General features: G+C 41.7%; 1 protein-coding gene across 1 annotated transcript in view; it reads right to left on the bottom strand.

Annotated features, from left to right (window-relative positions):
• csmd2 (CUB and Sushi multiple domains 2) overlaps positions 1-13209 on the bottom strand; it is a 229383-nt gene that overhangs the window by 61368 nt on the left and 154806 nt on the right. Inside the window, exons 29-33 of the mRNA XM_071499949.1 lie at positions 12086-12224; positions 11742-11929; positions 7350-7544; positions 6532-6648; positions 4462-4575 (exon numbers count right to left, since the gene is read on the bottom strand). Of these exons, the coding sequence (XP_071356050.1) occupies positions 4462-4575; positions 6532-6648; positions 7350-7544; positions 11742-11929; positions 12086-12224 (753 nt within the window). The remainder of the gene's footprint in view (positions 1-4461; positions 4576-6531; positions 6649-7349; positions 7545-11741; positions 11930-12085; positions 12225-13209) is intronic.

The raw sequence follows: 13209 nt of genomic DNA, 5'->3' as shown, positions 1-13209 counted from the left end.
GGATAGCCAACAATTTCCTTCAGCTACATAGTGACCAAATGGGAGTCCTGATTATTGGCACTGATATCATTGCGTCTGCCTATAAAAAGTCACATTCTGGGAGCTCAGACGTTACTTTTGGTCAAACCACTTTTATCAACTCACAGTCCTGTCCTTGTTTTTCTCAGCTCAGCTGTCTGCTCCTAGCTGCACTATTGTAGCTCACATTAACAAAATTAACAAATCATTACTAGAGAATATGCAGCTGGGTTAAATTGGTGCAGCAAGACTTCTGAGTGGTGTCGAGCCAGCTGCAGAGATCACACCTGCCCCTGGTTTTTATTCTCTGGCTGTGTGTGAAATGCAGAATCCAATTCAGGGATGGATTTATCACCTGCTGTGTAAGGCTCTCCACAATCAAGCTCCTGCTTACATTCAGGAAGTCTTAATAGCACACTGCGCAGGCAGGACTGTAAGGTCACCTGACTGCTTCCATCTGTCAAAATTAAAGACCAAAGGGTGATTGACCTTTTGTTGTTGTAGCTGCCAGGTTGTGGAACAGCCAACAGACTTTTAACCAGTAGAGTGTGAGATTAGTTTTAAATGGCATCAGAAAACCTATATGAGCAGCCAGGCCTTTTGTTTTTTATTTTTGTTGTTATTTTTTTACTGAAAAGTAAAGCATTTTGCAAGGTTTTCTACGGTGGCCGGAGAGCGGAGAGCCCAATGCAGTGCAACTTAAGAAAAGACAATGGACAACAGAAGTGTTTCCAGGGGACATACATGTGACTGCATCCCTTCCAGGTATGTCACTTTTTTTGTGTCCCCTGGAAACTCTTCCATTGTCTTGTGAGTATTTGTGTTTTCTGAATTTATTTGTGTTTTGCCTATTTGCATCTGTTCTCTTAAGCTGCAGTGCGCTGAGCTCTGTGCCAGCGTAATTTTCTCTCCGAGAAGCTATATATACACACACATACATATACATACATATATATATATACATATATATATATATATGAACGACAATGGACAATTTCTCAGAAATGTAGGGGTTCAGTTCGTTTTGGGGCTGCTTCAGCATCATTCCCCAGAGAACATGTATCTGTGCCAAAATGGTAAATCTCTGACAACAGTTAAAATCCTCAGAAGAGAATATCTTATCACTGAAATTACTGATACGATCTCCTGCTATCCTCACCAGCTTAGTGTAGTCGTGTAATTAAACACAAGAAAAACCCACATGGTGTATCTACTGTGGTGGAAAACTATTTGTTGACTGACACAGAACATGATATAAAGTGTGAGCATCTCTGTCTCTGCCTCTCTGTCTTTCTCTCAGTGTGCTGCTGACTGGCTCTCTGCAGTGGATCTCATTACTCTGCGTCTGCTTGCTGTCACACTGTAGTGGGAGGCAGACGTGCTTAACCCCAGAGGCAACATTTGTGTGTCTGACTGTGTGTTTGTGTTTGTGTGTGTCAGCGAGTCTATCCTGTGCATGCATGTTTTTGCTTTTTTTTTTGGTTTTTTTTCTGTGTGAATATTTCTGTGCCTTTAAGTGCAGTGTCCTGAGATAGCTCCAATGGCACAGTTTCTTCATGCGTCATCACCAGACTGTTCAAGTTCCACTGTAGGATCCCCAAGGCATGCTGGGTAGTTTATTAGAGGAAGCCCTTGCTGTGTGCTGTCATGGTGACAGTGTTTCATAATTTGCTGTGCGGTGCAGGTATTCATCCAGACAGATCAAACATGTGTCAGCATGTAACTTATCAACCCCTCTGGCCACTCTCCAGCTCCAAACCGCTTTGCCCTTAAAAAGATCCTCTACGCTGCCGACATGAAAGACTTGCAAGGACAGATATGACTTTGGCTGGAAGTCAATAGTCAAAATTCAGTGGCAGTTGTTGGTGTGCACAGATTCAGACACAACAGTCATCAGGACCAAAACCAGAGACTAAAACTCAAGCTGTTAAACCACAATTCAAAAAGGTTCGGAGTTAAAAACAGAGTTAGCCTAGCGGGGATTAAAGGAAGTGAATTTTACATTTCATGAATACATGTTTTGCATTTATTCAGTGGTGTGCTTGCACTGACACAAAAGTAGCATTAACAATAAAGGTGGTCAAACATGAATATAGCTGAAAAAAAAGGACTTTCTTATCAGAGCTGACGACCAACAGAGAGACAACTGACATTTTTTTTTTTTTTTAATCAATTCAAAAATTAGCATTTTGATAAGTCTCCTTGATTTTTTGATGGAATCCTTTTGTCCCTTCTGCCTACACACTGTCTCCTTTTCTTTTCTAATTCCAACCTTTCATCATTCATTTATTCTACTCTCCCTTTTCCTTTTTATTCTGTTTGTCACCACTGCCTCCGATAATTCAAAATCATTGCCTTTTATTCTTAAAAAGACTCTGACTAGTTTAATGTCATATGCCTTTCAAGGTTAGTGTAATCACGGCAAACTGCCTTATATTTTGACTACTGTGATTTACAATGCTTGACAAATAATATCCTGCCAACCTCTGAAATGCTCATTACCGGGCAATGTATTTACACATAATGACAGCTTGTCCATGGGTGAGTTCATTGCTTTCTAAGTTTTCAGTTACGAATGTCAGTCGATTTGCGAGCTTCAATCGGTCTGTATAGTAGATGCAGGTACACACTTCTGGATTATGCCTAATTCATGCCAGTTGTGCCTACACGCACTAGTTCTTCAGCATCACTGTCTGTGTGGGCAAAAAGTCTCTCTTCCCTTGCCAAAGTGTGTCAGCTCTGCTCTGCCATGCCTGGTTAGAGAGCTCTGTGAACCTGCCGCCAGGAGTCCGCAGTTAATATAGCGTCCTGTTTATTGAGCTGTAAACTGGATTTTCTGAGGCTGCCCTGGACACAAACCAAAGTAATCATTTTGCTTTTGTCAAGCCAGAGGGCTAGGGCAGGCTGAGATGGAGAGCTGCCCTAAACTCACACACCTTTTCACTCGCATGCTCTTCAAACGTTGCACCTCCCCCTACTTGAGCTATTGCTTTTATAGACCGTCAACACAGTTGTGGTGTTTATCACATCCATGCATCCGCAATTTTACCACTCTGCTGCAACACAAATCATTCGTTCTCCTGTACATTCTCACATTTAACCTTACAACTGTTGTCCTTTTTCCTTCTCTCCATTCTCTCACATACACTAACTGATCTTTTCATCTGCGCTGTACTTCTGCTGTACATCTTTTTGCAAAGGAAGCCCTTGTTTAATTTAGGGACTGGTTTGTGTGCCAAAGTTTGTCTTTAAAATTAATGAAAAATGAAATTAGGAGTATACTCAGCTAAAAGTAAAGAATAAGATCAAGTAAAATATGGCAATGATTACAATTTGGAAATGGTTTGGTTAAAGTTCGGCATTCTGCAGCCAAGGTTGAGGTCACTGCATTGGGTTGGGAAAGAATGTAGTGTTTTCTTGTGTCTTTAAAGATACTTCACATGAATGCATCATGGCTGTTCATGTGAAACTGGGATTTCTCACCAAAACTGTGCCATTACTGAGGCTTAAACTGTGAATGATTGATCACAAAATGTTAGGAATCTGTAATGTTTGTTCAATTACATGGTATTGTTTTTAATGTCATAATAAAAAATAAAGGTATTACAATAATTTGGTACGGCATGTGCACATCTTTTGTGTGCTTATTTGAGGTAATTACTGCATGCAGTGGCAGCAATTTTGGTGAGGATTTATCCAGCTGTTCCAGTCATGAATAAACAACTGCAAAGCTGAACAGTTGAGAAGATATTATTAACCTAGTACCAATGCTTCAAGTTTGTAATTCACTATATATAATAGCTGTGGCAATGCAGCTTTCAGTAGCTGTCTTTGCTTCAAGGTAAAAATTCTGGTTTTCTTGATGATGGGAGACAGGAAATCCCTATCTCATTTCCCTGGCTTAAACCTGCCCCACAAGTGTTTCTGTGTGTGCGTTTGTACATATCCTGAGAGTTGACATTTGTGTTTGTGTAATGTCAGTTCATGTGTGTATGCATGCAACTCTGCTTGAGCCTGTCTGGTGATGTGTTATCCCCCCTGACTCTTTAAGTTGTTGTTGCCACTGCTGGATTGTTTTACAGCTCACTGGAGCCCACCTGCAGCCACGGCAGCTCTGCCTGTGTCAGCAATTTGTCTCCGAGTTTAACCGGATCCTTATGAAAGGCATAAGGCTAAGACAACATTTTATTTAGTCCCCTGTCGTGTCAAAAAATAATGTCTGGGAGATCAAATAGTCAAATCAGACTTGCTGATTTGTTACAAGCTGGGTCTGAATATGAAATAAAAACTGTACAAGCATGTGTGAATCACGTCCTGCCTACCTGGAGCTCCATCTAAATAGCTTCTTTTTTCCACCTCCCTGAGGTTTAAATCCAACTGAAACACCCTCGACAGAGGCTACACAAAATGTGTGTGTGGTTGTGTACGTTTGTGCTGAAGTACCTGTGTGTGCTCCAGACAGGGAGCTAAGAACACGGGAATGCTGTGTTGCCCCATCATAAACCTCCACAATGTCATTCAGAGCGGTCTGGAAGAAGGCGAACTGGCTGAAGACAACTAGAAAAGACAGATAAGGACAGAAAACTGACATGAGAAGAAACTGAAATTAGGTAAAATTAGTGACCACATCACAGTTGCATCACAAAACTCTCAAATCCATTAGAAATGACACAGAAAATCCATTAAAAAAAAGTACTTTGTAGTATCCACTTTGAAAAGAATATTATCAACAGCAATTTCCATCAAACTGTCTTCTTTAAAGTGAGGTGGATAATGCCAGCAGTTATGACAACACAACCAAAAACTGATATTAAACAGGGAGATCAGCAGTCCTGTCTGGGCTTGATGGCTTGTCAGTAGATGACAGGCTTTGGCAATGACAGCCAATCTGTCGTACAATGTGCAGGCAAAGCTCCACTATGGTGCTTTCATGCTTTCAACCCACTCTTTCTATCGCTATTGCCTGAACATATTCAGCCCTGTCATATCCAATACATGTCTAGTTTACTTTTGGCGAATATTGTAGATTAAAGAGAAGGATGAAGAGGATGAGGGAGTGAGGAAGGGGGCAGAGGGGACAGGGGACCAGTGCAGTCCATTAAGAGTGATGGCAGGACCTTATCTTCTGAGTTATACTTGTTCAACATGATTCGGCATCTGTCATCTCCTCCTCATCCTCAGTAGTTTCTCTGACTTGTACACCAGCTTCATCTGTATCTGTTGGAAGGTGGCTGCAGTGACACCGACCCTGTCCTCTTCATTTGAGGAAAATAGCTTATCATTAGGGTCGGCGCATCAGCCTAATGAGAAGAACCGAGGCCGGAGCATTTGTGGCTCTGCACGACAAAGTGTGTTGCCTCGGGCCTCATTGTCATTTTCCAGGAAAATGCAAATGTGGACTTTAATTATTTCAACTTCCTCCCTCACTTTCACTTCACTGAGCAAAATATGTTGCCGACAGGATCCAAGGAGACAAGGATGGGTGCCCAGCCATTTTGGAACAGCACCGTACCTCCGAAATGGGCATCATGACCTCGACGTTCAAAAACTCTGGGGTGAAGCGCCCCAAAGCCAAACAAATGACGGCCGTTGCTGTTTGGTGTAATTTAACAATGACAGGATGGGAGCTTTCCCCTAGAGAGGCACTGTGCTGATAACTCATTAAAGAGCCAGAAGGAGGAGGAGAGGAAGCAGAAGATAAAAGGAGGGAAAGAAAGTGAAGCAGACAGATATTGTGGACAAGTAAATGAGCAAGTAAAACATTTTTGATTTTTGCATGTTTGAGCTGTGTCACACTCCTGCATTGTTTTCTTGCTGTCTGAATAATTTGCTGCTCCTACAGTATCAGATCAGATATTGGAAGCAAGCTGTGACCTTTAAGATGGAAATGCCAAAAAAGTAGTGAAACTCCAGCAACTCTGGATCTTCCAGACACCCAATTATTTTTTGGTGTGTGTGCATGTGTGCATGTGTGTGTCTCAGACAGACATATTGTATCCCTAATGTGTAAGACAGTGATTAAATTGCTCCACTAAAGTAATGTGAAAATATGTGTATGGCATTGAGATAGGTGGATATGGGAACTATCAATCATTGTGTGATTTTACTGTGTAGAGATACCTGAAAAAAAAATGCATTCAATAAACCTCTGACTAAAGCACTTTAATTGCAAGTTAAAGAAAACTATGTGTGTGGGAGCTTTTACAAGTTCTCCACAAACTTGTTTTCTCCCACACACCTGTCACTAGAAATATTCACACGTAGAAAAAAGTCTAGTTTAGTTTCAGCTGTGAGAAATGTGCAGAATTTAGTAAGGTACTTCAGCATAGTTTGAGCCTAATAAGGAAAAGATGCATGATTACTTTCCTGTATACACACAGGCACACAAATCAAATCAAATCAAGTTTATTTATAAAGCACATTTAAGCCAACCAGTGCACAAACATGCACAATTAAAAATCTGCCAGAAAGAAATGGCCAAATCCAATAACACAATGCTCTTCCTTGGCTTACCGTAATCCTTGGGCACGACCACAGAGTACAGACAGGTTCGTGCGCTGCTGTAGTTGCCAGGGTAACCAGGAGACAAGACCACTCCTTCCAAACCGGAGTACTGTCCACCACATGGAGCTGGACGGACAGAGATGAGACATGAGGAGACAGGGCAAACACAGAGGGAAGGTCTAACACCAGTAGTGTAAGATTCCATTTCTCCCCTCTCCTGTTCTTCCATCCCCTCTGTTCCCTCTGGTTCTAAATTACTTTTCTTGTCTGATTGGGCTTTGGGTGGAAGATGTGTCTGGTGTTTGCCACAGTGAAATTGCAATGTTTTCCAAGTGTCCCTCAGGGTTAGCCTGGATGAGATCAGGCCCAGATGCCCAGTGCATGCTTGTATCCTTGTACAAGTGCGTAAGCCATGTATGTGAATGTGTTTTTTTTTGCTTGCGTAAGAATGTGCATGTATTACACCTGACATGTAACTTCACACAGTGAGAGCCAAATTCGATGTGTGGGGGGGTCTTTTACCAGCTTTCCACAGCGTATGTTAGTAAGAGTTGTGGGGATGTCAGAGAACAGCCAGGATGACGTAGTGTGAGTGTGAGGAGTAGATATGCAAAATAAGTAGCTGACTTCAAACTGCAGATTAAAATAAACTACACCCTTGCATTTATTATCATTAGCAAAACCCACACGGTTCTCCACATATACCTGTAGGACACAGATCTGTGCTAAAAACCGCATAATCACACATGCGTGTTTACATGTGATAAATCTATAAGCACTGATGTGGTTTGTGTTCCTAACAACCATCTCCAGATGTCAGTGTTTACCAATGCAGATGGGTTTGGGTTTGTTCCAGCTCGGCTTGCCGTCTCCCCCCATGATGCACGTGAGGGTTGGGTCTCCCTCTAGTGTGTAGCCATTGTCGCAGTGGTAGGTGACAGTGGAGCCCAGCTTGAGGTCGGCGCCCACCCGTGTCCCATTGCGCACCAGGCCCGGCTCGAAGCAAGACTCCCTGGGGTTCTCTGTGTAGAGAGGTAACACAGTGGAAAATCAGTGACAGGAGGGAGCGCATGTCTGTATTCAGTAAAGGGGTTTTTGCATCAAGCTGCAGCCGTGATGCTGAAATAGAAATTGTTTTCTGCCTAAGGTCCCTGATAATCTCTGATCTCTTCCTTCCTTTGCTCATTCCTTTTTTCTCTGTTACTCTGCGCTTTGCTCTTTCAGTAAATATATCTCACTGACTGCCACTTTTCTCTCTAATCCTTGACGGTGCCCTCTCGTCTGTGGCTGCTGGAGGTATGTATGGCTGTGGAGACAGACAGGCAGCTGATTGAGAGTGGCACTGCTCTGGCCCAAGGTCTGCTGACTGCACACAACCGCTCCTCATACAACACTCTGCTGTGCAGTCAACTAAAGAAGACAATGCACATACGCAAGCTTTCTTGCTCTCTCTCTCTCTCACACGCCGCCCAATGCACTCACACACACACACACACACACACACACACACACAGACTGTATCTAACCACATATCAATCACCACTCCTGAGGTCGTAAGAAAGATGTCTCGCTCAATCTACCATCACATTGTTCTTAGATGGAAAATGTGCATGTGAGAGGAGGCCTGTCAATTTGGCACACTTCACACCCTTACAGCTAAAATAAACATAGGAAAAATGCCCAAAGCAATTTAGTTCAATCTTAAACACAGACCACTCTGGTCTCACAGCAAACTTCAATATTTGATGATTGAACACACACACGCATACAAAAAAGGAAGGTGAGTCAAATTTTTTTTCTTTTGTCAATAAACTCAGCATCTTTGTTCTCAGTGAAAAAAAAAAATTGAATGAGATAAATGTTCTAAAATTGTGGCCGGATGCTGCAAGTGAAAGAAGTGAGGGGAAAGATCACACAGTGTAAAATACTGCATAGATATTATCACACACCACTGAGGCTCCACAGAATGAAGTTGTTGAACGATGATTTACAGTATGTCAGACATGTACAACTGAAATAGGAACTTTTTTGTCGCGCTGTATGGGAATGTAGTTCAGTCAGACCACTTTGGATCGAGGTATAAGGTTCAGAAACATATTGCATTTTCTGTTATTATTGTGGGTATTACAATCACACACACACATATATATATATATATATATATATATATATATATATATATATATACCCCCCCACACAAACACAGACACACACACCCACACACACACACACACATAGTCTCTCAAGTTATTTTTAAAACATTGGAAGAAATCAAAGGCTCCAGAGATGAAAGAATGAGTTAGTACAATGCTGGAAAACACATCTTATGAATGTAAGCTTGGTAGAATAAGTGGTGCGCTCACATTTAAATGGAAGATAAGTTTAAATAGATATCAGTCTCCTCTGTGACTATGTGACCCTGTAGTATGACTCAAGATACACAGTATTCATGACATGTCTTTCCTCTGTTATTGTTTCATTCTGTTTTGTTTTTGTTTTTCCTTCTGGATCTGGATCTATCTGGATCATTTATTTGTTTATCTTTTTATAGATTTATGATAGATTCCATAATATAAAAAATGTGCCATGTGTACCTGTATCCTGACAATAATATATGTAAGCCATGTACCAAGCCATTCAAAAAATGAATGAAAAATAAAATTCCAGGATAAAAGGAGTTCATATTTTGAAAGCATTAATTTGTAAAGGTCAATAGGGATGTCAACAAAGTCTTTGAGACTCATGCCAGGGGTAATTACAAGAGCCATAACCTTACCTGTTAAAATGCTAACTTCCTTGAAACACATTTCTGTTTTTATTTTTCTGCCTAACTTGATGAAGAGGACCAACATATTGGAAGTGATTTTTTTTTACATGTTTTCTTCCTTCCACCATCTGCTTGTTTACAGGAGGGTTCAAGTGGCACCATGAACAGCAACAAACTCCTGTTGTGACCACAACAAGAGGAGCCCCAGCAAACATTTTTGTGAAGCTGTGTTTGAAATGAGCAAATGCCCTCTGTGCTTTAAAACAACACAAATATTTCCTGCAAAATCCTCTGCATCTACAGTGATTATAACAAGGTCTATGCCTTAGTAAAGTTTCTAATCATTTATTCATGATATAATGTGTGTGAGGCGCCTTGGATGAATGCATAAACTGAAAGCTGGAGACCTGCTGACCAGACAGGACGCTGCCCTTCATGGCTGAGCAGAAAGCTGAGGCCAGCCATGTGGTCTGTCTGTCTGTCACCCAGGACACCTGTTCTAGACAGGTTGAGCCCTTTCATGGGCTGATTTAGACCTAAACCTTCCCTCGCTGCCTCCGTCATTAAACCTGAGCACCTGGCAAGAGACAGTGGAGGCGCGACGGATGGACCAGGCGTGATGTGTGGACTGGCCCCGGGCACCGAGCTAGTGGTGAGAAGGTCGGTTGCCACAGTGGAGATGGCCGATTTAGCGAGCCTTGCCCTGGGACATTTGTGGGTGTGAGAGAAAACGGAGGAGAGGCATCATCTGTTTTGGAAAATACTCAAAGGAGTTTAGGTGATGTGATGTGAAGTGAAAACGAGCCTAGGCATTCGTGAAGTTATTAGATTAGACAGATGTGAGTGTGGAGGTGCTTATATGTGTGTTTTGTCTGTGTTTCTTTATCCATGTCTGTGTCTATGTGTGTTCAAATGTGGCTCAGGCATGGAAAGTTTCTACCCACGTTTCTTTATCAGACATGACCAGAGACACGTAAACAGAAAGTTGACGAGACAATTGCTTGGTAAAGAGCCTGAAAGCACCTCAGGATGATTTTGTAATGCAATTTTCAGTTGCGGACCAACCAAACACTAGCCGGGCCAACTCGTCAACTCGCTGCTTCCTCACCAAACAGACCCAAACCTGCAGCCAAACATGCTTTTGTGCCATGTTGTTTGTCTGAAACCGAGGAGGTAATTTATGTATTATTTGGTTATGGTTCATTAGTGTGGAGAATTGGAAGTGGGGAGAGGGAGTTTTTCTGAGCCACACACTGGGTCCATCTGCTCTACCAGATTGGCCATACAATATCACACACTGTATTAACACACACTGCAGAGCTGGGAGTGAGTTAAGGTGCAGGCTCTGTAACGACGTCTCACCAAAAGACAGTGTTTCAGCCCATTATATGTACTGCATATGTACTGTAATGCATCAGAGCTGTATCACACAAACAGGTAGCATTCTTAAATCAGTTCAATGGCTTGAATAGTTCAAATCCCACCTGGACACCAGCCAAGAAACAGAGAGCTCATGGTCGATCTGGAATCGGTTAAACGTCTGATACCTTTAACAGTTCTAATTGAGGCTAGGAGATTTAGAAAGATTTAACACTGTTCTCTCAAGCAAAGCCTTTAACGAAGATGCCCTGTCTAATTTAGACCTTGTTCAGCGTCTGTATATTTGTTAGGAAAAGGGTTCAACACGCAGGCACTGAGGCGCTCCCTTGAGAATCTGAAACACAAATGCGGAAAACACAGATGTCTTGTGTTATCCTTAAAACAACCGGCCTGCTGTCAAGGATGTCTGTGATCATTCTGCACCATGTGTGTAGTACAGAGCACCTCGTGTGAGAAAATAAAATTTGGGCACCCCAAACAGCACGCTGCGGTCAGCTAGGCTTAGACATGAGACAACAAAACGTTGTTTGCTCTAATTTATGAGAAGCCTTTTGTGCGGCTGCAAAGCACTTATCAAAAGGAGCTTTAGCACACATGCTGTCGGCTTTTCATTTTCATAATTCTTTGTGTAAGTCGGCAACTAGAGGAGGTACGGATCAATAATGACGCCCAAGCAGACCATGGCACAAATGGGAGGGTGGTGATCAGGACGCTGCAGCCCAGACACCCCCATTCTTTCTCTGAAGCAATTTTCACACCACTAATCTCACTCGTTTTGGACGAGACACAAGACAAAGTTAAAAAGAAACAATCTGGAAGGTCGATAAGCAGCAGAGGGTAAATCCATTCTCACTGTGCAAGCAGAAGAATTTTTAAACATGAATTGTTCAGGGGATAAAGAAACTATTTAAAATTCACTGTTTTGCTCAGAATCTTAAGACACGATGGAGATGAAAAACCTACAAGATTTAACACACGCACATCAAATCAAAGTGTCCATTGGCTTAACAGTTTTTTGCAAGATTTGTCCAGTTCGCTGAACACATCACTCCTTCATCCACAAATAACACACCTGTGTACTGCAGCACAAATCCATTGCTGCTTAGGGAGGCATCACTGCGGAAAGCCAGGAAGAGCGTGTTGGAACTGCTCTCTATGCGGTCTGGAACGTCTGTGCCATAGAAACTACCCAGCAAGGGGCTGAGGGAGTCCGGCCCATCGTAGATATGTAAGAAGTCATAACTGGGCTCCAAGCTGAACCTGGTAATAGAAGTTTACATGACATAATGTTAGAATGTTTGTATCTTAGATGAGCTATAACTATGGTAACAACTGGATGCTCTCGATGGTATGGCAATGATGGCAAAGCTCAGTTTAATAGTCAGAATGTGTGTAGCTTTTATACTATCAGCTCACTGGTTGAAGCTCAGAGCGATGACATAGTCCTGTGTGACAGTAACTGTCCAGTCACACTCCCTCCCATGGGGGTAAGGCTCAGGATAGTCTGGAGACAGAATCAGTCCACTAGGTCCTGTCAGGTTGCCGCCGCATGGAGCTATGAAAGGAGAGCAACTGATTAGAATTCAAAGGAGAAACTCCGACAGTTCACAACAATGGCATTTTGAAAGCTATTGAATATTAAAACCTATTGGACCAAAAAAAAATTTTTTACAATGATACATAATCTAATTTCCAGGTTAAATAGTCTTTATTTAGCAGTGATTTGCCTCAGTCGGCCTTACTGAATAATTGTTTTGTTAAAACTCACATAAAACTAATTCTTTATGAGGCCACCTGCTAATATATACAACTTATCATAGTCGTCAAAGTAAAACAAGTAGTTACAGTGTTGGAAAACTGAATGAATTTAATGGCTACATAAAGATTCTAAAGGTTTTAAAGTAGTAAATGCATAGTTTTTTATATTTGTGTTTAAAGGTATGTTTGTGTCTAAAGGTTTTAAAGTAGTAAATGCATAGTTTTTTATATTTGTGTTTAAAGGTATGTTTGTGTCTAAAGGTTTTAAAGTAGTAAATGCATAGTTTTTTATATTTGTGTTATATCCTGTTATATCCTGTTGTATCCTGCTGTATGTGTTGTATGGCTTCACTGCAGGAGGTCGTATAGTGACAGATGCTTAATTGAGATATAGCTAATGCCCACTGATAGTGGCTTACTGTGCACTCACCTGTAAGTGTCAGAGAACTGAACTGTCCCACCTCTCACCAAAAAAAAAATGATCAAACTAATTAAGCTAAGCACTAATTAAACAAGGCAGCTAATTACAAGGTTTTCATTGCCACTGTAAATTACTCCACATTGTGTTGTTGAGCACCGAGTGTGATCATATATTTAAAAAAACAGGGAGAGAGTAGAGGTCTGACCCAGAGGTTGGTGTTGTTATTGAGGAAGAGGATAATCAGATCTCTCCGTCTGCTGCAGTGACTTCAGGAAATGTCTAGGGAACACGCCAATCCGGTTTGCCAATTGAGATTCACTTAAGGAGTCTGTTAAGTAATCGCATTAGGAATCTGCACTGT

This window comes from Trachinotus anak, unplaced genomic scaffold, assembly GCF_046630095.1.
Source record: "Trachinotus anak isolate AG129_WGS33_773 ecotype Australia unplaced genomic scaffold, CSIRO_AGI_Tana_v1 ptg000016l, whole genome shotgun sequence".
Classification (NCBI taxonomy): domain Eukaryota; kingdom Metazoa; phylum Chordata; class Actinopteri; order Carangiformes; family Carangidae; genus Trachinotus; species Trachinotus anak.
Note: the sequence above shows the minus strand (reverse complement) of the source record. Positions and strands in the feature narration are given on the sequence as shown.